The sequence below is a fragment of the Sorghum bicolor genome, chromosome 8 (genome assembly GCF_000003195.3).
Source record: "Sorghum bicolor cultivar BTx623 chromosome 8, Sorghum_bicolor_NCBIv3, whole genome shotgun sequence".
Lineage (NCBI taxonomy): Eukaryota > Viridiplantae > Streptophyta > Magnoliopsida > Poales > Poaceae > Sorghum > Sorghum bicolor.
Genome location: NC_012877.2, coordinates 7,716,708 through 7,738,379, shown reverse-complemented (window position 1 = coordinate 7,738,379; position 21,672 = coordinate 7,716,708). Strand labels below are relative to the sequence as shown.

Here is a 21,672-nt window from a genome sequence, read left to right as displayed (position 1 = left end):
ATGCTGTTTATTCACTATTTAGTATTTACTAGCTCCAAATGTGTTATAGGTGCTAGGAACATGTAAGAATTACCTACCAAGGGATCAGGTATGTCTACTCACCCTCTTTTCATATTGATTGTCTCCTATATTCAGATTTTGTGCTATAAATAGATATATACATAATATATAGGATATATACATATATATATTGGCTATATTGCCAAAACGCCTAGAAAAACGCCTAGGAACGCCTAGGCGCGATTAATCCCGCCTAGGCGCTAGGCAAGGGGTCTCCGCCTAGATTCCGCCCGGCGCCTAGCGTAACATAGATTATTATTTAATTATAGACTAACTAGGCTCAAAAGATTCGTTTCACAAATTATAGATAATATATGTAATTAGTTATCTTTTTTATCTATATTTAATGTTTTATGCATGTGCCACAAGATTTGATGTGATAGAGAATCTTGAAAAATTTTGGAAACTAAACAAAGCCTAAACAAGGCCCGGCCTAAGCGGTTTTGTCACAATATCGCTTTTGGACACTTGGGCCTAGAAACGCTGGCCCAGGCCAAGTCTAGGTGCAGCGGACTCCGTTCACGCTGCCTTTTCTTCTCCCGTCCATCCCGCGGCGCTCTCTCTCGTGGCGACGACTGGCCGACCACCGCCGCCGACGCCGCCACCCTACGCCAGGTTTCCAAGCCTTCGTCGCGGTCGCCGGCAACGAGCACCCACCAGTTATGCCCACCCCTTCGCTTTCCTTCCTGTCGTGCGAAATAGAGCACCCAAACCCTAACTTAAGCTATTTGGTTATTTCGGATCTGATCTAATTACAATTGCATACATGAATTATGCCTACTAAGTTAGATTATTTTGAAAAAATTTGTCGGGTGTTCATTTGTACACTCATGTCCTTTACCGGGTCTGCCGATGCCATGCCTGGTGTTAAGTGGAATATTATTTTAGGTCCATATAGGAAGGATATGAACTTCGTCCTACCAATGTTATATGCAGTGCCAGATTAATCACCACTGTTACATCATTTGATCAATTTGCCGGCTTTCATGTTCCTGTAATGATGGATCCATTAATACTCTATTTTTATGTTTTTTTTCCATGTCAAGGCACTAAGCATCATGTCGGAAAGAGGTCGCCTGCCAAGGCGATTGATTGAGGATCGCAGGGCGTACCATGAAGGCCTTCGAGTTGACGATCCCAGAGGTTATCCTGAAGTCCTTGTGGTTGGGGATCGTAGGGGCTACTCTGACATCCGTGTGGTTCAAGAACGTCGGGGCTATCCTGACCCCCGTCTGCTTGAGGAACGCAGGGGCTACCCTGGTGTTCGTATGGTTGATGATCATAGGGGCTATCCTGGCAGTCGTGGGCTTGATGAACGTAGGGCCTATCCTGAGATCCATGAAGGCCCACGCATGAGGGGAGCTCCACACCCTCACCCAGCTGTCTTAGAGGATGAGCTCGAGTTACAGGAAGTTGAACTCCGGAGGCTTTTGGCACATAACTGGGCTCTGGTTCAGGACCGTGAAGTGTTAAGCAGGGAAATACAAGCTGGAAAAGATGAGGTCCGCCAGTTGAACATGATCTTTGCAGACATTAGCACTGAGAAGGAAGCTTATATCAGTAAGCTTGTGGACAAGAGGAGGAAGCTTGAAGCTGAACTTGGAGCAAGTGAGCAATTGCATGATGAGATCAGGCAGCTTCGTGGTGAAATTGACAAGCTCGTTACTGCTACGAAAGAACTATCTGTAGAGGCTGCATCTCTCATGGGAGAGCTGAACAGGGAACAGTCCGTTAAACAGCAGCTACCTGTGCTGAAAACAGAACTTGATGGTCTGCAACAGGAACTTATTCATGTGAGGTACTTCTGCAGTTTTGTTTGCTTCATTTGATTTTCTGGTGTACCCGTTAGTCTTTTTCATATTTATATGCTTGTACTGTAACTGTAAGATCATTGATTTGTCTTCTGCAGGACTGCTTGCGGACTAGAGCAGAAGGGGAATTTGGAATTGCTGGAACAAAGGAAGGCAATGGAGAAGAATATGCTTTCTATGGCACAAGAGACTGAACAGATGCGCGGTGAATTAGCTAAATTTGAAGTTAGACCATGGGGCACAGGTATGATGTTAGGACTAATTTGTTGACAATACTGTAAATTTTCTTATCCTTGTTGCACACAGACCCTTCTCTCATTGGCAGGAGGCTGTACTATTGTGGTAATCTGTTTGTTTGACTGACCTTCTGTGCATATTTCTGTATTGGACTATTACCATCACTATGCCATGGTTATAGGAGTAGGGCATCAGTTTATGACTCTTTTTTTTTTGCTATTGTGGGCACAGTAATTTTGTGCATATGAACTGTATCTGTTTTTATTCTTGTCTAGGAGTCTTTACGTTTGTTCAATCTTCAGTTTTTCTTTCTTAAAATACTAAGTAGTTGAGGTGTGAAATCTATTTATAGAAGATCTAATGAAATGCTAAGTACATACAAGTTACATAAGGTTGGTGTTTTACAAACTGGACCATGTCCCCTTTTGGCATTGCAGATTTGCAGTGGCTTTCGAAGTTGTTTTTTTTAAATACCTATTTTGGCTATTATAACTCTTTGAAAACATTTATTTTGAAGCTACAGCCTACAATTAGATCTTGCTGCAATTGCAAAGGCTGCAGAATAGCACAAAAGAGCAAAACACATTTGCCCTAAACATGCCCAGCTGCTGTTTGTTGGTGTGTAAATTATGTCACATTAAAAATGAGACAATAAACACAATGATGTAATACATCCATATCCAAAAACAATGTATGCAGCCCTAATGAGTGTTAGTAGTAGTTCAGTACACCTTCATGCCCTTACGACTTTGTAAACTATCACATTGGAAAATAGGAGAATGCTGTATCGCAAGACCTACATTTGTGGATAGTGGCTACTGATTTCTACTAATCTAATGGGAGAGGCGCCTGGTAAACTTTGAAATCATATTTGTTAACTGATAAAGGATACATATGATATATGTTTTAAATAATGTACATTGAGGGTTTAGGTTCATATTCTTGGGCAAAAATACTCAGCTGTGTGCTTACTGAGACTTGTTAGTTTGCTGATCACACTGAATATGATAGATCAAAAAATTAAAGAATACTTGTACTGTGTTATTTTTGCACATGTCCAAATGTATAGATGCAAGAATAGTCTTTTTTCTTGATGTTGTGAATTATCCTTTGCTCTAAAATGTATATTATGTGCATGGCTATTCTTTTATTCTAATCTTGATTTAGCATAACCTGGGACATGCAGAATCAATGACTGACAGTCTAATACTTCCCATCATTGGCCTCGATTCCTCGATATGGCTTACTCAAAGATTAGTGTTGTGTAATGGGGTGACAAGAATGGTGAAATTGATGTATTAGCATGCCATAATCAGTGCTCCCCTAGGCGCTAATCTGGAGTCAGATCAGCATCTAGCACGGAATGGCAGAGTGTCAGGCTAGGTGGTTAGGCAAGATGCTGCTGCTTAGATAGGCTAGGTGGCTGCCATGTTCAACACTTTGCCTGTACTAAACTCAGGAATCTTCTTCATCAACAATGAATGCTTAAATCATTTGTTAGGACTGAATCATTTGAAATTTAGCATGGACATTGATTTTCTTCAAAGTCAACTTCCTGATACAGTATTTACCTTGTCAGTATTGTTGATGTTTTATACTTGTCATTTTTTATTTCCTTAATATAAGGCAGAATTCTTATGCTATTACTTTTATGTAACATTTTAGGTGGAACATATGGGATGCTGATGGGTAGTCCTGATGTGACCTTCACTAAGAACCCATATGAAGATAGCTACAATATCCATGCGGTATGATCTTCTAAAAGATAGCATATGCGACCATTAAGTTCTTCCCCTGTTAACTATATGGATACTTCCTTATTTTATCTTTAACCTTCTGTCATATTACCAGGGGGTTTCTGAGAAAGGTCCTTTGCATCCTCCTGAATCTGGTTCATGGGGGACATATGACAAGAATCGCCTTCATTACCGCTAAGATCAGAACTTTGTCATTGGAGAAAGAGTTACCTTCTAGGTTTTAATGGTCATATCACATCGTTTACAGTACCTAAGGTTTATATATATCTGCTTGCTTTACAATTATGAGTTGTCTTTTCTGAATGCTTCTAATCACAACTTTTCCCATACTGTCTTAAAGTATGGCTAATTTGTTAAGTTGTTGATACCAAGATGTCCAGAGTGGGTCATACATGCCCCATTGCCCCATGTGGCATAGCTACCGTGAAGTTAATATTAACTGCTGAATTGTTGAATATGACGTGCTGGCAAAAATGGTTGCATCAAATAAATTGTTTACAGTTCTGTGCACCTCATTCAATTTTAGTTTTAGACACAGTACAAGATGTTATGAACTGTGAAGCTTGTACATTCACCAGCCTGAAGGGCAATATATATTTACATAGGAGAGAAGACTCAAGAAGAAGGTGAAAAAACTTTTTACCTTAAGGCCCCTCCCTCTCTTCAGATGCAAGGCATATACAATAGCGTTGCATTTGGAGAGAGTATGGGTGTAGGTGTATGACACTAAGCACACTAGACTTAGACACAATACAACAGTGATAAACATTAAACAATACATCCAAATCCGACGGCATGTTATTGTCTTGGTTTGTATTGTTCGCATTCCACTCAAAGTCATGTTAGTAGCCATGAGAAGTGGCAGAAACAACATGAGGGAGGGTGATGAAGGGCCTAGTCCAGATTGTCATCGAGATCTCAGAAGCTGATTCTTTGAGAGAAGTGATTCTCTGACTATGTTTATCTATGATTCTCTATGCTAAACAGTATGCATATGCATGGTGTGAACCAGGAGAAGCTATTTTTTTAGTTCCTAGACCCCTAGTTCGTTTTAGAGAATCACTTCAGAGAATCAACATAGAATCAAGCTGATGAGATGGGAGGAGACACGTGGCTCCCTACGAATCAAATGGAAGGGTCATGCTCGGGGTCCCAAAAACATGTAGAAGAGAACATCCTTCCATGCAGGGTTAGTGGTCCCAAGCTGATGTGGAAGGTGCTGATAATGGAACCAACAATAGAGAAGGGTTTTGTTGCAAGACATGTAAAGGACGAAAGAAACACATGGCTTCCCTACACATCCAACATCCAACAAGAGGTTCATGCGTTGGGATTGATGTTCTCAGAGAAGAGAGACCATCACATGCATAGAAGATTGTGGTGGTCCAGGACCAATGTGAAAGGTCCTGATAACGGAACCAGCAACAAAGAAGAATGTTGTTGTAGCCATGTGATGAGACTCAAACAACTTGGTGATGGCAATTTGTTTTCTTGCTCGGCACACAAACTCAAGGAGAGGACCAGCATACTTGGATGGACGCAACGCAACAAGATTTCAACTAGACTTGGTAACAACACTAGGGCTAGGATACCAAGTAGGTGATAGAAACAGCTACAAAAACAAGCCAGCAGCAATTGCAAAACAATCATGTTAGCTCAAAATGAAGCCCAACAGCACACAAACAGGCCCCAGTGTTTCCCAATTATCGCACAGCCAACAGAGGCTTGCCTTAAGTAGTGGAGGGCTGACTGCAATGTTGAAGCAACACCTGGTCATGGAGTCTTTGCGCAACCTGGAGAAGGGATGATTGTGCCATGGGTAGATGCTCTCACTTGTTGCATGTAGGGAGACTCCTCGAGCTTGCCATCGTGTTTTGGCCACCAGGCCAGTAGGGAACTAACAACTCGGTGGAGAAGAAGCGGTGCAAGAGGCCAGCAGGAGTTGGAGCTTGATGATGCATGCAGGGCCATAGAGGCACGGCATTGCATAGGGTGCGAAAGCACGACGTGACACAATGCTGAGGGGCCATGGCAGGTTAGGTATGAATGTGTCGAGGTGTGTGGATTGTTATACAGATGGGGCGCTTCATGCATGGAGGCTCAGGGGCCTGAATTAAGGTGGTGGCCCTTGATTTATATCTCAAGGAAGATGGCTCGATGCATGGTAGTGAGCTTGCAGCAGCAGCCCCTACTGGCACTTACTACAATTGCACTATGGCCAAGTGGTTCCCTCCCCTAGGGAAAAGATTGCTCTTGCTTCTCTTGAGGGTAGTGAGTACAAGGCGTACCTCGGCCACCTGGTGCGAACAGTGAGGGGGAGGCGATTCTGGAGCTATGCTTAGGATCAAATAAGAACAATGTACAAACTGGGCTCTATTACCATGTTATGAATTACGAAGTTTTGTGTATTCACCAGCCCTGATGAGCAACATATGTTACATAGGAGAGAAGAATCTAGAACAAGGTGAAAAGACCTTATCCTTAACACTATAGAGTTGGATTACGTCAACTTGGATGGGCCATATAGTCCAAGAAAGTTATATAAGTTAACAGATACCACAACTTTGAATTCAACTTGGATTACGAGTGAATTTGGAACACTGAGTTCGAGATGGTGAAATGGTGTTGAACTTTAGTCTAAGCTTCATGTGGATAAGTTAGTCACTTGAAGCTACATAGGCCCACATTGTTGATCACCTATTAAAACACGTAGCTTCTCTAGGTCCATGCAACTATAGTTGAAGTTTGCAAGAACTATCATTTGTCAAATCGCAAAGTGCCCATATCTACTCCTTGCTCCAGATTACATTATGGATCAACTCTGAGCCCTTATCTATATATGTGTTGATGATGGATGTGATCACATGGGGTGTATAAGGAGATATTCCTTTTTGTATGCCTTTTAATGACGATGTTGTGCTAGTTAATCAAAGTAGGACAAGAGTAAATAGTAGGAAATTAGAGTTGTGGTGAATGACTATAATCGAAAGGTTTGACTTTATTAGGGATGAGGAGGGAGACATTAGTTTTGAAGATCAGTGTTCTCCGAGAAATGATGTTTGGTCATTCTTTAAACATTGGTACAAATGGATCTTTATTATGTTGTGCTCCTGGAGGAGTCTCCAACTAATGATACTTCAAGTACTATGCCTGAACTTTACAAGTTCTTAGATTAGAATTTCCCCTCATTCACTAGAAGAATTATGTTGTTGTTTCATGTGATAAAGCATTGGATAGTACTAGAATTTGGCTTCTCTGATTTGATGATGGTAGAGGTTGCAAGGTTGTTCATCGTGAAGCACTTCAATTCACCTTTGCTTGAGTTGAGGACTTCATATAGGAAAAGCTGTTAATCAAGAGGAGAAAAGGCTTCACAAGCAATGGTCTGTCAAGGGTGTTCAAATACCTGGATTCAAGGTCCTCAACACACACTCAAGGCAGACTATGTTTGTGACAGAACATAAAACATGACCATCCTTCCACAGCACTGGCTACTTCGCCCCCCACCCCACCCACCCACCCGTGCCCCCGGGTCAGTGACCTAGCTAAGAGGTCACTGCTTCGAAGCAACCGCGATGCACCAAAGACTACACTTATCCCCTATGGTTTGTAAAAGCTCTTGAACACTTGGAGAAGCCCCTTCAAAAACACAAGAGTTCCGATGTTTCCATACTTCCCAGGAAACAAGAATGGTGAGGGAATTCAAGCCCTTATCTCCTTTGGTGCCCTTCTGATAGCCAACCTGCACCATCTGGAGAAATTAGATGTCATTGGCGAAGGCGCAACAGGGACCAAGTTCAAATGTTGAAGAATCAAGGCCCAGACCTGCCGTGTCAAAACACAGGAGATAAGCAAATGCTGGATTGTCTCCCCGGACTGATCACAGAATGGACAAGTGGCTGGCTGGGGCAGCCCTCACTTGGCTAGGCAGTCTGCTGTCCAATATTGCTATGTGATAGCCAGCCATATGCAGATTTGCTGCTGTATGTACCAGAATGGGAGAATTTCCAACGATATTGATCCTGAACATCAGGTTGAAGAAAGATGCCATCTACTTGATGCCAGATCAACCAATATTCAATGATAATCTGTACTGTTAAGGCCCCTTTAATATCAGCCACCCAGCTTCTGTTATATTGGAGCGCTTGGGCCACTGTGCGGCATTTAGCAACCCTTTTTTTAATCAACTGGATCAATTTGGAGCCAACTCAGCGATGGATATTCAGCCACTGATCTGACCAGAAGCGAGTAGATTCACCATGCCAACACATGATCCACAGCCACATCAAATAGAGCCTGTGCATTTCTTGGAACTTGAATTGGGAGTCCAGCCCAAGGTCTCGCAGATATGCAGTGCCCATCCAAAGGTCTGTATACCCAAATCACCAAATTCCAAAGGCATCTGAACCCTTTGCCAAGACACAAAGACAGTAGAAAGATCTTTGTGCTTTTATGTGTCACATGGAAGTTTATAGTGCAAAAACTCTTTTGATCAGGCTTTGAGATTGGAAAAGCAAAGTATTATTGTTATAACAGCAGTTGATGGAAGTTAGTTAGAGTTTAGTAGGTTCCAAATAAGTCATATAAGATGAACATGACTAGTGGATGTTAGTGATGGAAAGTGAGTGCTTTTTTAGCTTGGGATTGGTTGAGCAGTGAAGATCATTCCAAAGTATTTAAAATGAAGTGGCAAGTTGGTGATGGCTTATCGAACAGCGAGGCAAGTAATTTCTTTATCCAAGCAGATGTTGTGCTGCATTTCTACTCTTATAGTGCTCCTTAATTTATCAGTCTGCAGCTTAATTTAGCTTAGTTTTAGGATGTTTGTTATCATCATTTTTATCTTATAATATAAGGTGTCTTGAGCAATTCTAGAATCCAGAGACAATTACTGATCTTCTCAAGAGGTGCAGTTTAATGCGTACAATTCATATTCATAGGATGAAGTATGGCTATAAGCCTGTAACTCCAGGCTGTCTCCAATAGGATATGTATTTGGAAACCCAAATCCAAAATAGGTTTCCAACACAATACCTATAGCCTCCAACAGAGTACCCATACAGAAAACCCATTTTGGGTATCAGGAGAGGCATAACCCAAATTTGGGTATCCTCTCTCCTCGAGACCCATTTGTAGAGAGTGTTGTCTTTTAGGTCTTGTTGTTGGAGAAGACTAAAAATAGGTATGGAACCTTTTAACTGTAGCGCTACCTAAAGGACAAATGGGTCTTGTATTTTGGGTGACGATTGTTGGAGATAGTAAGATGTCACAATATAGCTCTATGGCACTGTTCGTTTATAAATGGAGTAGGAAACAATGCTTAACTGTTGTTTCTTATTACATTCTATTTGTTTTTGAGAAACATTTGATATTAGTTGTTTCTCCGTTAGCTATCAGCCTATCACACTTGAGATGTATGCACTGCCCTATCATAGGGGAAAAAAAGTTATTACATCTTGAAATTTGCCATCTTATTTGGAAATATATTTGGCTACATGTTACTTTCATGAGATGTATGTACCATGGAAGAATATAAGTCTTGTCATAGTTTCACTTAGTTAAGGGAGGTTTTGAGCAGATGCTGATAGGAAATAAAAATAGCATTATTGCTTTATATATAGTGATGTGTTGTATCTACTAGAGAATTATTGAATAGTTTCACTTAGTTAAGGGAGGTTTTGAGCAGATGCTGATAGGAAATAAAAATAGCATTATTGCTTTATATATAGTGATGTGTTGTATCCACTAGAGAATTATTGAAGCCTTGGACCATGATTTTTACTTTTGTTTTCATCATTTTTCTGTATTTCTACCTTAGGTTTGCTATAGTTAAATGACTCATTTAGATACCACAATTAACACTATTGAGGCTATGCATGTTTCTTTGAATTTGCCACCCCATCAAATCTAATTGTCATGTTTCCTTTACCATGAGGGTTAGATGTTTTTTGTCTGTGATTTTGTGTTAGTAATTACAAATTGCCTTAACCTGAAGCTCTGAAAAACAATAGATAGCAGCGAAACTATTACAAATTACCTTAGCCTGAAGCTAGCAGTGAAACCATTACAAATTGCCTTAGCCTCAAGGTCTGAAACACATTAGATATCAGCAAAACCCATTTATGTTATTTTATTAAACAAGATGGGGCTAGATATGCAACTTCCAGTGCACAATTGGGGGCATGGACACGAAGATTAGTCAGCTGGCTGCCTATATATGAGAGAAACAGAAAAGCTAAGTCATTTTCTAGCCACCAAACCGACTGTGTTGGTGTGTGTTTGTGCTTGTGTTCAAGTTACTAGGTATCCTGTTCAGGGCTATTTGCCTTTCATCCTTCAAGTAGTTACTTTTATTTTAGTTCTGTTGTTGATTCCCTTTTGAGGATATCTCAGCCATGATTGTAGCTCATGGCTGTCTATATATATATGAGAGAAAAACAGAAAAGGCTTAGTCATTTTTCCAGCCACCAAACCCAGTGTGTTCGTTTACTGGGTATCCTGTTCTGGGCTATATTTGTCTTTCACCCATGAAGTAGTTAGTTTTGTTTTAGTTATGTAGTTGATTCCCTTTTACTTGTTTTTTGTTTGTTGATGTGCTGAATCATAAGTGCTTGAACTACGGATTTATGATTTTCTTTATTATTCTGCAACTGTACATATGATTTTCTTCTTCTTTAGGCACAAATGTCTAATTCTTTTGTTTTTATCCTTGCAGGGTGAAATTCTTAGTTGGTCCTTGTCACCAGAAAAAAAGAAGATTTAATTCGTGAGTCGAAAAGAGCAGTACTATAAAAAATGCTCATGCCAAAGGTTGTCTGTCAGATAACTTTCATGAACCAGGCAAATCACACATCCAGATATGTGTACAAGAACTCAATAATCAAATGGTTTAGCAATTGGAGATATGAGCAGAAGCCTGGGAAACCATATGAAGGCACAGCACCCATTGTTGCGACACTTGACGGAACATGAATGTGACACCATGGGCATCAACAGAGCATGTGAAAATGTTTTTCAGTGCATCAAAGCTTCCAAACTTTGGTTTGTTTGGAAACCTTTGCTCTATGTCTAGTGTGATTTCCTCTGAGAAAGATGAAAACAGGCTGTTGCAAAATGTGAGAGCTTACAGTTTTGATCATTGGTCGGTTTACTTGTGTCAGGCCTTCAACTTTCGAAGTTGAAACATTTTCGGGGTGTTCAGCTGCCTGTCCCTTTGCTCCTGGACCAAATGAATTTGTATCTTAATTTAGTTATTTATTATGATCAGTATTTGGATGAACTTACCAGTTTATGCAACAGTGGAGCTTGAGATCAGTAGGGCCATCTGAGCTTCTGCAATCTGGAATATAGCAAACCTGTTGGTTGTTGAACTTCAGTCACTTGCATGATTCAAGAGCCCATGAATGAGTTTAACAGAGTCCATAATCCATGTGATTGAAGCCCAGAATGTGATCCTGTTGGTGTAATGCCATGCTTTTCAGAAGATGTGGGTATGACCGCACTCATGGGTGTCATGGCAAAACAAAAATGCAAATCATAGGACCTGCCCATACAACATGGTACCAGCAAGCTTATAATGTATTGAATATATCATGTTTATGGTGCTTTGCTTTTGCAATGATACCTTCACTAAAGGTTCACCTGGAATTGAAGGTTTTTAATACCCATGTCCGTGTGTGCAATGTGGCAGCTAGTTGGAAGTTGAGGAAGGGTGTGTACCATCCAAAGTTGCCCAGCGAAAGGAACCAATGATTTCTCAACCTCAGTTGCTTCGTAGACTCAATTATCAGTCTCATTACTGTGGAAAATCAGTATCCATCTTGAGATGATATGCATCACAGTTTGCATGATTTGACTTTGGTCCGTATCTACCATGTGTCTGCAGATTCTCTGTGCTGAATTGTTTTCTGAATCCAACTGCACAGTTGTTTGTTGTCTGGACCATTGTTGGTAAAAGTGAGATTGAGAATGTAAGGCTTTGTACAACAACGTGCCCCATAAGGCAATGACAGTTTATTCTCCATTCCATGGTGGTTGAAGGAGATTAGGAAGGATCAGTTGGATTTTGACTTGCTAGGCATTTCAGTAAGGACTGACCCAAGAAACAGCATTGACCTTAACATTTCAGAGGACTGGCTCAAGGAACAAACAGCATTGACCTGTAATTGAGCCCAATACAAAATGATAGTGGTTTTCAGGGGCATGGCCTCCTGAATCATCCTCTGTTCAGGATGGCCATGTGCAATGGTTTCATGTGGACCTACTGGATTTACATCCTACATGCTGGCACATGAACTTTGGAAAATTTGGCGATAATCATATGCGCTTGTGTTTTTAGGTGACTTGCCGAGTTGCCGATTGCCGTGGAGTTCTGAATGTTCTGTGCAATTCTTTGATGTACTTTGGGCAAGTTAGGCAATAATCACTTGCCATGCGTTTGACACGTGAACATGATGTTTTGCCTTTTTGGACGGTAGGGATTTCTGACAAGGGAAGACACTCAAAACACTATCCATCGGACAGGTCTGCGGTATGTTGCGCTAATGCGCAACACGTACATTTGCTTGCCCTGCATTGCAGACGGATCTCAATCTAATGCGTTCTGATTATTGTGGCCGAATGTTGTTTAGGCTCCAAAAAAGTTTCAGCCCAGGATGGTCGATGGATTAGACAAAAAAAAGCATGGCTAAGTATGAATTACGATCTAAAGTCAAATGGTAACTTGATAAAAAATATTCAGGCTGCCGCTGACCTATTACGGTCTGACCATTGCCATGCAGAACGTGTACGTAAATACACGAACATGACCATTGTCATGCAGCACGTGTACGTAAATACACGAACATAAAGAGCATCTGCTTGTTGATACGAGAGATTTTTTTTTATTTTTTAATCTTTTTTATTTAATATTTTAATAATAATCGCTCCTAAAAGTTAGTTGACCTTTTTGTCGCACCAACAGTGTTGAGACGATCAAATAATGTTGTCACGCCACATGTATTGGCGCGGCAACATACGACATATTAGGTGACGTTTCTAACATGACGATATTGTTTTGTCGCGCCATCGGGAGTGACATGATAAGATAAAATCTTTAAAAAATCATAACTCTTTAATATGACATTATAGGAAGATGGAATTTATATAAAAATTATAGCCCTCGATGAGATCTATATATTTGTAGTTTTGAGTTTTTCATTTGAGGACGTTGAAAGGTCTTTGTTTGGTTTTGGTAATTGAGTGACAACTTAGGTGGACTAATATTGTTTATATGAGATACACATGAGATTAGTCTACAGGTGAATATATGATGATGGCAGAGCTCATTGCATGAGACATGATATGGAGTCATGTGACCAAGGTGGAGAAGATCAAGATGAGGATTGACTCGATGGACTAGTTGCAAGTGTGAATGGCAAGTCGGAAGCTTTGAAGCAAGGGACCACGTATGATGGTGAAACTTGAGTAAGACTTAGTGCCGATGGACCAAGGCAATGGTGAAGAGCAAGTGAGGTCAAGATCGATGAACCAATGCGGTCACGTGATGATATGAAGTGGATCATATCATTTGGTGTTCGGTTGGTGCATGTGTTGCATTAATATTGGAGGAGTTGGAATAAAATACGCAAGGTAAAGATATATTTGTAGGGCATTTTATTTCACCGGTTATGATCATCTAGTGCCACTTGAGCGACCTAACTTTATATACATGTTAGGATTGAGTGGTGTGGCAAGTTGAGGGGCTAACTCTTTTAGGAAAATATTTATGAAAATACTAACACACATGCACATGATGGTGTAAACTTGGTGGTGTTAGCACATTTGCAAATGAGGTAAAGTTTGAGAGACAGAGGGAGGTTTGGGATCCTCTCTCCCTCCCATCGAGCTTGCGAGGTGGGATTCAGCGTTTTCATGGAAATGGAATGCCTATTTTTCATTGCGCCGGAGAAAAGTTTTGAAGAAGCCACGAGTCGTCGGATGCTAAGGTCTGCAGCGTCGGACAATGGACCTGCGTCCAACGTAGTGTTGCTAAACTGCACGCGTCACTGTGGACAAGTTTCCCATACCTGTGGTGGATGAGCTTCTCGATGAGGTCCACGGGGCTCGCTTCTTCACCAAGCTCGACTAGCGTTCCGGCTACCATCAGGTGTGGATGCACCCTGATGACGTGGCCAAGAGGACGTTCCATAGCCACCACGACCACTACGAGTTCCTGGTGATGCCGTTCGGCCTCTCTAATACCCCCGCGACATTTCATGCCTTGATGAACGACGTCCTTCATCCCTACCTATGAAGGTTTGTGCTCGTCTTTTTGATGACATTCTGATCTACAGTGCCTAAGTGCTCGTTCAGGGTGATGTATGTGGCCTATCTGGGCCACATCATCTTTGCTGACGGTGTCACCATAGACGCCGACAAGGTGGCGGCCGTGGCAGCGTGGCCGGCACCACCAGAAGTTCATCTAGGAGTTCGTCCTCAATGTGGTGCCCCTAACACGCCTCTTGCGCCATGATACCTTTGCCTAGGACGACGAGGCGGAGGGGGCCTTCCAAGTGCTAAAGTGCGGCCTCACCACTAGGCCCGTGCTCCAGATGCCCGACTTTGATAAGCTGTTCATGGTGGACTGTGATGCGTCAGGCATAGGGTTCGGCACCATCCTACACTAGGGCGTTGTTCCTCTTGTGTTTTTAGCAGGCCGTTCGCCACGCGCCATCTCAAGCTCGCGGCGTACGAATGGGAGCTCATCGACTTGGTGTAGGCTGTGCGCCATTGGCGTCCGTACTTGTGGGGGTTCCATTTCGTGATATGTACTGACCACTACAGTTTGAAGTTTCTCTTGGACCAACGTCTATTGACGGTTCCCCAACACCAGTAGATCAACAAGCTGTTCGGCTTCAATTTCACCGTCGAGTACCGCCCGGAGCGCCTGAACACGGTGGAGACGCTCTCTCCCGCTATGACGTTGAGCTTGGAGCCGCACCAGATAGCGGGGATGGTGCAGCCCTGTGCGTACACTTGGGGCCTTCATTCGCCTTCATCGACGACATTCGCCGTGCCACGGCCACGACAGAGGACACCAGGCTGCTCTTGCGGCGCCTGAAGACTGGCGACCTGTAGTGTCCCTGGCGCTTTGAGGACAGGCTGCTTCTGCCCAACAACCGTCTCTTTGTGCCCGACCATGACGACCTGTGCCATCAAGTGCTTTTGTTGGCCCATTCAGCTGGCCAGGAGGGTGGCCAAAGTCTAAACGACTCTTCACCGACTGCGCGTAGATTTCTACATTCCAGACGATCGGGTGTTGGTATATGACTAGGTACCCTCTTGCACCACCTGCCAACGCAACAAGACGGAGACACTATAGCCAGTAGGACTGTTGTAGCCGCCGTAGGTTCCGACCCAGGTGTGGGCGGACATCTCCATGAATTTTATTGAGGGCCTTCCGAAGATGGGGCGGTAAGTCCGTCATCCTCACAGTGGCCGACCGCTTCTCTAAGTATGCGCATTTTATTGCACTCGACCCCTACACCACCACATCCATCGCCCGCACTTTCTTCGACAACATCGTCCGCTTGCACAGGTTTCCAACCTCCATTGTTAGTTACAGGATCCCCGTCTTTACCGAGAATGTCTAGCACGACCTCTTCCGAATGGCTTGTGTCAAGCCGCGTATGAGCACAACCTTCCACCCACAGACTAATGTCCAATCCGAGGTGGTATACAAAGTCATTGCCTTGTATCTGCACTGTGTTACAGGAGACCATCCCCATGCGTAGCTTGCTTGGGCGGAGTACTGCTACGACACCGCCTTCCACACCACCCTGCGTGCTACTCCGTTCAAGGTGGTCTACAGCCGTTCCCGGCCACTGCTCCTGCCATACAGACTGGGGATGGCTCGGATGGAAGCTGTCGACACTATCCTCCGTAGCCATGATGAGATCCTGGTCGAGGTGTGCCAGCGTCTCTTGCAGGCACAACAGCTGTCCAAGGAACACGACGCTAATCACCATGACTTGGAGTTCTCCATCAGCGACTAGGTTTGGCTGCGCCTGCTTCATGGGATGGCGCAGTCTCTCGACCGATCGACCCTCGAGCCAAGTGTAAGTTCAGGCCATGTTACGTCGCTCGTTCCAGGTGATGGAGCGCATCGGGCGCATGGCTTACCGACTCCAGCTTCCCAACGACGCTCGCATCCACGACGTCTTCTATGTGGGGCTGCTGAAGCGCCACCGCGGCAACCCTCTAGCATCGTCGGCTACCCTTCTCTGGTCTTTGATGGGGGGATCCTTCCAACGCTGGAACATGCTCTTCAAGCATAGCAGCAACGCGGCGCTTGCTGGATTTTGATTTAGTGGCGTGGTTTGCCCGCTGAGGATGCTACGTGGGAGTCTCTCCAGGAGTTTGTGACCAGTTCGCTGACTTTCAACTCGAGGACGAGCTGTTTCAATAGGTGGGGAGAGATGTTATGACCGGCTTGGCTTATAGCCAGAAGAAAATGCCCATTAGTGGCTAATTGGCCGCAGGGATTTGGAGCCTAAGGCCCATAGTATTATTAAGATTAGTTATATTTGTATTTGCAATTTATATTAGTCCTAGATAAATTATTTAATAAAATATATAGAGTAAAAGGGACATAAATATTTGTAAACTCTGTTAATATAATCAAGCAAGAGCAATCACTCCGCCGGGAGACCTCTAGTCAAGCCCTAGCCGTCGCATGTGCCTCCTCTCGCGCAACCACAGCGCCCAGGCACCGACCTCACCCATGCTCTCCTGTCATCCATCGATACAACCTACGAACCGTAGCAAGTAGGATCCGTAATCATATCAGTTCATTCCTATCATATATTGTCTTTTCACAGTCCATTGGTTTCCCATTGCTAATGGCATATCCCATATTAGGACTGAGTTGCCCTGATGTGTGTTAGCTAATTTGTTGCGATATCTTATGTAATCTTTGTCTCAATTAAAGCTTAGCGTCGGTTAGGATTTGGGCGGCATGATCATTGACGTGCGCGATCACGGTCTAGCCCGTTTGAGTCGGTCTAGCCACGCCGTGGCGTGCAAGGCGCATGTGGCGCGCACCACGTAGAAAGGGTAGCGCGCACCTGTGCGGCACGGCGTGGGGAACATCTTGAGTCTATAATAAGAGAATCAAGGGGCCGGAGAAGCTGCGATTGGCAGCGAACAAATTGTCTTCCCGTATCTTTGTTGTTCTCATTTTCATCTACTCGGTCCCTCGCCGCGGTCACCGCGCCGCCGCCGTCTGTTCGTCGCGCCGGGAAGTTCCTGGGCTCGATCCAGCACCAACAAGTGGTATCAGAGCGAGGAGGAGACGATCGTCGGTGCTTGAGGAGGAGTAGTGGAGGTCTGGTGGTGAGATCTACCAGGGAGAAGAAGAGGGAAATTGAGATCGCCGGATCAAGCCGCCATGAGTGAGCCATCCAGCAGCGAGAAGGAGAAGGATAGCATGGAGCGGGCGTTCAACTAGGTTGCTGGAAATCTCACGTGGCCGATGTTGACTCGCACTATCAGGGATGGGCTTCACATGTTCAGTGCAATCTTGAAGGCATGTTTCTTTGGGATGCGATCGAAGATGCGAAGGTAGAAAGACGCCGAGATCGGTTGGCGCTGGGAGCCATGCTCCGAGGGGTGCCGCAGGAGATGCACTCTATGCTTCTGAACAAGAAATCGGTGAAGGAGGCTTGGGAAGCAATCAAGACCATGCGTCTTGGGGCCGATCGTGTCAAAGAAGTTAATGCCCAGAAGCTACTGGCCGAGTTTGAGGCAATGGCGTTCAAGCCGGGTGAAACGATTGACGATTTTGCGATCAGGATCACCAAACTCGTTACTGATCTGCGAGGCCTCGGGGAGGAGAGTGTCACTGATACACGCGTGGTGAAGAAGTTCTTGCGTGTGGTGCCGTCTCGCTATAGCCAAGTGGCGGTAGCCATTGAGTTAACCAAGGACCTGAAGACTCTCACCATTGAGGAGTTGGTTGGCCACCTGCGTGCAGCTGAAGAGAGGCTTGAGCAATTGGTGGAGCAGGTGACCGAGAAGACTTCGAAACTTCTTTTGACGGAGGAGGAGTGGATGGAGAGGAACAAGGCTCGCATGGTGTCAGAGTCATCTGTGTCCAGTTCTAAGGGCACTGGTGGCGGTGGGAACTATGGCAAGAAGGAGAAGCACCGGAAGAAGAAGAACTTTGGTGGCGGAGATGGGCGTAACCTTGACACAGGCGCACCTCGTCGCAAAGGTAAATGCCGCAAGTGTGGCGAATATGGCCATTGGGGCAAGGAGTGCAAGAACAAAGTTAAGAAGGAATGTCAGGAGGTTGCACACCATGCAAAAGCCGATGGCGAGAATGGAGCACTGTTGGTGGCTCGGGTCTGCAACGTGGTGCGGACTGAGGCAAGAACAACACAACAAGTGTTCCTGAATCAGGAACGCGTGTTCCCATCTTCATTCGACGCAGGAGCATGGGTCCTTGACACCGGAGCTACAAACCATATGACCGGGTGTCGTGAGGCGCTGGCATCGCTCGATGAGTCAGTCAAGGGAGCGGTGCAGTTTGGAGATGGGTCGATGGTGGTGATCTGCGGAGTTGGTGCAGTCACGATCGCGGGCAAGAACCAAGAGCATCGAGTCCTCACGAAGGTATACTATATACCATCACTTCGGTGTAATATTGTCAGTCTCGGCCAATTAGAAGAAGTTGGTTGTCGGGTCGAGATAGACCATGGTGTGATGCAGGTGTTTGAGCGCTCCAATGGTAATTTAAGCGTCCTAATCAGGGCAGAGAGGAAGGAGAGGCTGTATGTGATGCAGGTTAATCTCACTGCTCCTGTGTGCTTGATGGCGAAGATGGACGACATGGCGTGGCTGTGGCACGCACGCTACGGGCATCTGAATTTCAGATCGCTTGGAGACCTTGGGAAGAAGCAGATGGTGGTTGGAATTCCACTGATTCAACATGGCGAGCAAGTGTGTGATGCCTGCGCAATTGGGAAACATCATCGAGCACCCTTCCCACGTGCATCGGCGTACCAGGCGACTGCTGGCCTGGAGCTGGTGCATGGCGACCTTGGTGGGCCAATCACTCCAGCAACCCCTGGTGGTAAGCTGTATTTCCTATTAATCGTTGATGATTACAGTCGATACATGTGGATTGAATTGTTTAAGACGAAGGATGAAGCCTTTGCAAGTTTCAAGAAAGTGAAGGCGGCAGCTGAATCTGAATCTGGTAAACGTCTGAAAGCGTTCAGAACAGACAGGGGGCGAGTTCAACTCGACTGTGTTTACTGTGTACTGCAATGAGCAGGGGGTGAAGCGCAATACTACAGCTCCCTGGACGCCACAGCAGAATGGGGTGGTAGAACGCAGAACCAGTTGGTTGTGGAGATGGCCCGATGCTTGCTGAAAAGCATGAAAGTCCCTGGAAGGTTCTGGGGGGAAGCAGTGTCAACAGCAGTGTATCTGCTGAACAAGGCACCAACGAAGAGCTTGAATAGTAAAACACCTTTTGAGGCTTGGTTTGGGAGGAAACTGGGGGTGCGACATTTGAGAACGTTTGGATGTTTGGCTTATGCAAAGAAACTTGGTCCAGGCGTGTCGAAGTTGTCGGACAGGTCGATCCCTGGTGTGTTCCTCGGCTACGAGCCGGGCACAAAAGCCTACAGGGTGTTTGATCCAGTAAACAAGAAGCTCATCATCTCTCGTGATGTAATATTCGACGAGAGGAAGGGATGGAATTGGGGGGAGAGAACAGAAGCGGCTGCAGGTTGAGAGCCTGAAACTTTCGATGTGTTCTATCATGATGAATCTGAGCAGGGTACTGTAGCAGATCCGACAATTGGCGATGATGGCCCGATGCCGGGAGAAATCGGAGCTGCAGGCGAGCTGGCTAATCAACCTGAGCCGGGGTCACCTGTTCATGCAATTCCACCCCTTGGAGGACAAGGAGATGTCTCGCCACCACACACTCCATTCGGAGGATTAAACGGTGGCAACGTGATTCAGTGGGCAACTCCTCCCACTGGTGGTGAAGTAGATTCAGAGGGAGTACCTCCGCGGTATAGGACATTACCGGATCTGCTGGAATCAACCGAGCAGCTTCAGCTCGAGTACAACGGGGTTTGTCTTGTAGCAGCAGAAGAACCGAGTACAGTGGATCAAGCACTGACAGAACTTTGCTGGAGGAATGCCATGAAGGCTGAAGGCAGGCAATTGAGGCAAATAAAACTTGGGAGGTCAGTGATCTTCCGAGGAACCACAAAGCAATCAGGCTAAAGTGGGTTTACAAAGTGAAGAAGGATCCTGATGGCAATTTTGTCAAACACAAAGCCAGGCTTGTGGCGAAGGGGTATGCTCAAGTGCAAGGGGTTGATTTTGATGAAGTGTTTGCACCAGTTGCGAGGATTGAAACAGTGAGAGTGGTCCTGGCTCTAGCAGCTCAGGGTGGATGGCAAGTGCATCATATGGACGTTAAAAGCGCTTTTCTGAATGGCGACTTGTCTGAAACAGTGTTTGTTAAGCAGCCTCTTGGGTTCATTGTGGGCAATGGTGACAAAGTGTTGAAATTGAATAGGGCCTTGTATGGCTTGAGACAGGCTCCGAGAGCCTGGAACGCCAAACTCGATAGAGAGTTACTGAATATTGGTTTTATGAGGAGTAAACTGGATCCTGCAGTGTATAAAAGGAAGAGCAAAACTTCTCCACTTGTGGTAGGGGTGTATGTTGATGATTTGATAATCTCAGGGCCGAATGTCCATGACATCGAGGAGTTCAAGTCTGAGATGAAAGAAAAATTCAGCATGAGCGATCTCGGCCTTCTTAGCTATTATCTTGGGATAGAGGTGAAGCAAGGAGATGATGGGATTGTGATCAGTCAAGGTTCATATGCAGTGAAGATACTTGAAAACACAGGGATGATGACCTGCAATGCTTGTGATACTCCTATGGAACCTAGACTGAAACTCTACAAGTCGAAGGAGGGAGAAGTTGTGGAAGCAACAGCCTACAGGAGCATTATTGGGAGTCTTCGTTACATTGTGAATAATAGACCGGACCTAGCTTTTGCTGCTGGGATGGTTAGGAGGTACATGGAAGCCCCTAGAAAAGCTCACTGGATGGCTGTCAAACGTGTGTTGAGGTACCTAAAAGGCACCATTGGCTACGTCTGCAAGTATCAGAGGGGCACTGGACTGAAACCAATTCTACTCGGGTACAGTGACAGTGATTTTGCAGGAGATGTGGAGGATCGCAAGAGCACTACGGGTGTTGTGTACTTCCTGGGTGGTAGCCTGGTGACCTGGGCATCGCAAAAGCAGAAGATTGTTGCTCTGTCTTCCTACGAGGCTGAATATGTGGCGGCGGCGGCAGCAGCCTGTCAAGGCGTGTGGCTGAGCCGGTTGATAGCTGACGTGCTGAGAACAAAGGAGGCGCCGGTGAAGTTGCTGATGGACAACATGTCCGCAATCGCGCTGAGCAAGAACCCTGTGCATCATGATCGTAGCAAGCACATTGATACAAAGTATCATTTCATTCGTGAATGCATAGAAGAGGGCAGAGTGGAGGTGGAACATGTTGGAACGGGAGATCAGCTTGCAGACATTTTCACAAAGGCACTCGGCCGGGTCAAGTTCGTGGAGCTCAGAAGCGCTCTCGGCGTTATGGAGGTGCAACAAGTTAGGGGGAGATTTGTTAGCTAATTTGTTGCGATATCTTATGTAATCTTTGTCTCAATTAAAGCTTAGCGTCGGTTAGATTTGGGCGGCGTGATCGTTGACGTGCGCGATCACGGTCCAGCC

At 44.9% G+C, this 21,672-nt stretch overlaps 1 protein-coding gene across 2 annotated transcripts; it reads left to right on the top strand.

The window, feature by feature from the left end:
- Nucleotides 545-12,545, top strand: LOC8084756 (protein FLX-like 3). 2 transcript variants are annotated; one of them, XR_002446791.1, is made up of 6 exons: nucleotides 545-719; nucleotides 1,107-1,858; nucleotides 1,970-2,115; nucleotides 3,774-3,856; nucleotides 3,960-4,120; nucleotides 10,581-12,545. XR_002446791.1 is itself a non-coding variant. In XM_002442929.2 (5 exons), exons 2-5 carry the CDS (start codon nucleotides 1,119-1,121, stop codon nucleotides 4,041-4,043), a joined length of 1,053 nt encoding a protein of 350 aa, XP_002442974.1. In that variant the 5' UTR covers nucleotides 545-719; nucleotides 1,107-1,118; the 3' UTR covers nucleotides 4,044-4,365. The 2 variants fall into 2 exon arrangements, 1 of the variants encoding a protein (XP_002442974.1); XM_002442929.2 differs by lacking the exon at nucleotides 10,581-12,545 and having other exon boundaries at nucleotides 3,960-4,365.

Bases quoted from the DNA above. Each gene is read 5' to 3' on its own strand.
- LOC8084756 (XM_002442929.2), top strand. From the start codon at position 1,119: ATGTCGGAAAGAGGTCGCCTGCCAAGGCGATTGATTGAGGATCGCAGG. The intron at 2,116-3,773 runs GTATGATGTTAG...GTAACATTTTAG, and splicing joins AGTTAGACCATGGGGCACAG to GTGGAACATATGGGATGCTG. The intron at 3,857-3,959 runs GTATGATCTTCT...TCATATTACCAG, and splicing joins ATAGCTACAATATCCATGCG to GGGGTTTCTGAGAAAGGTCC.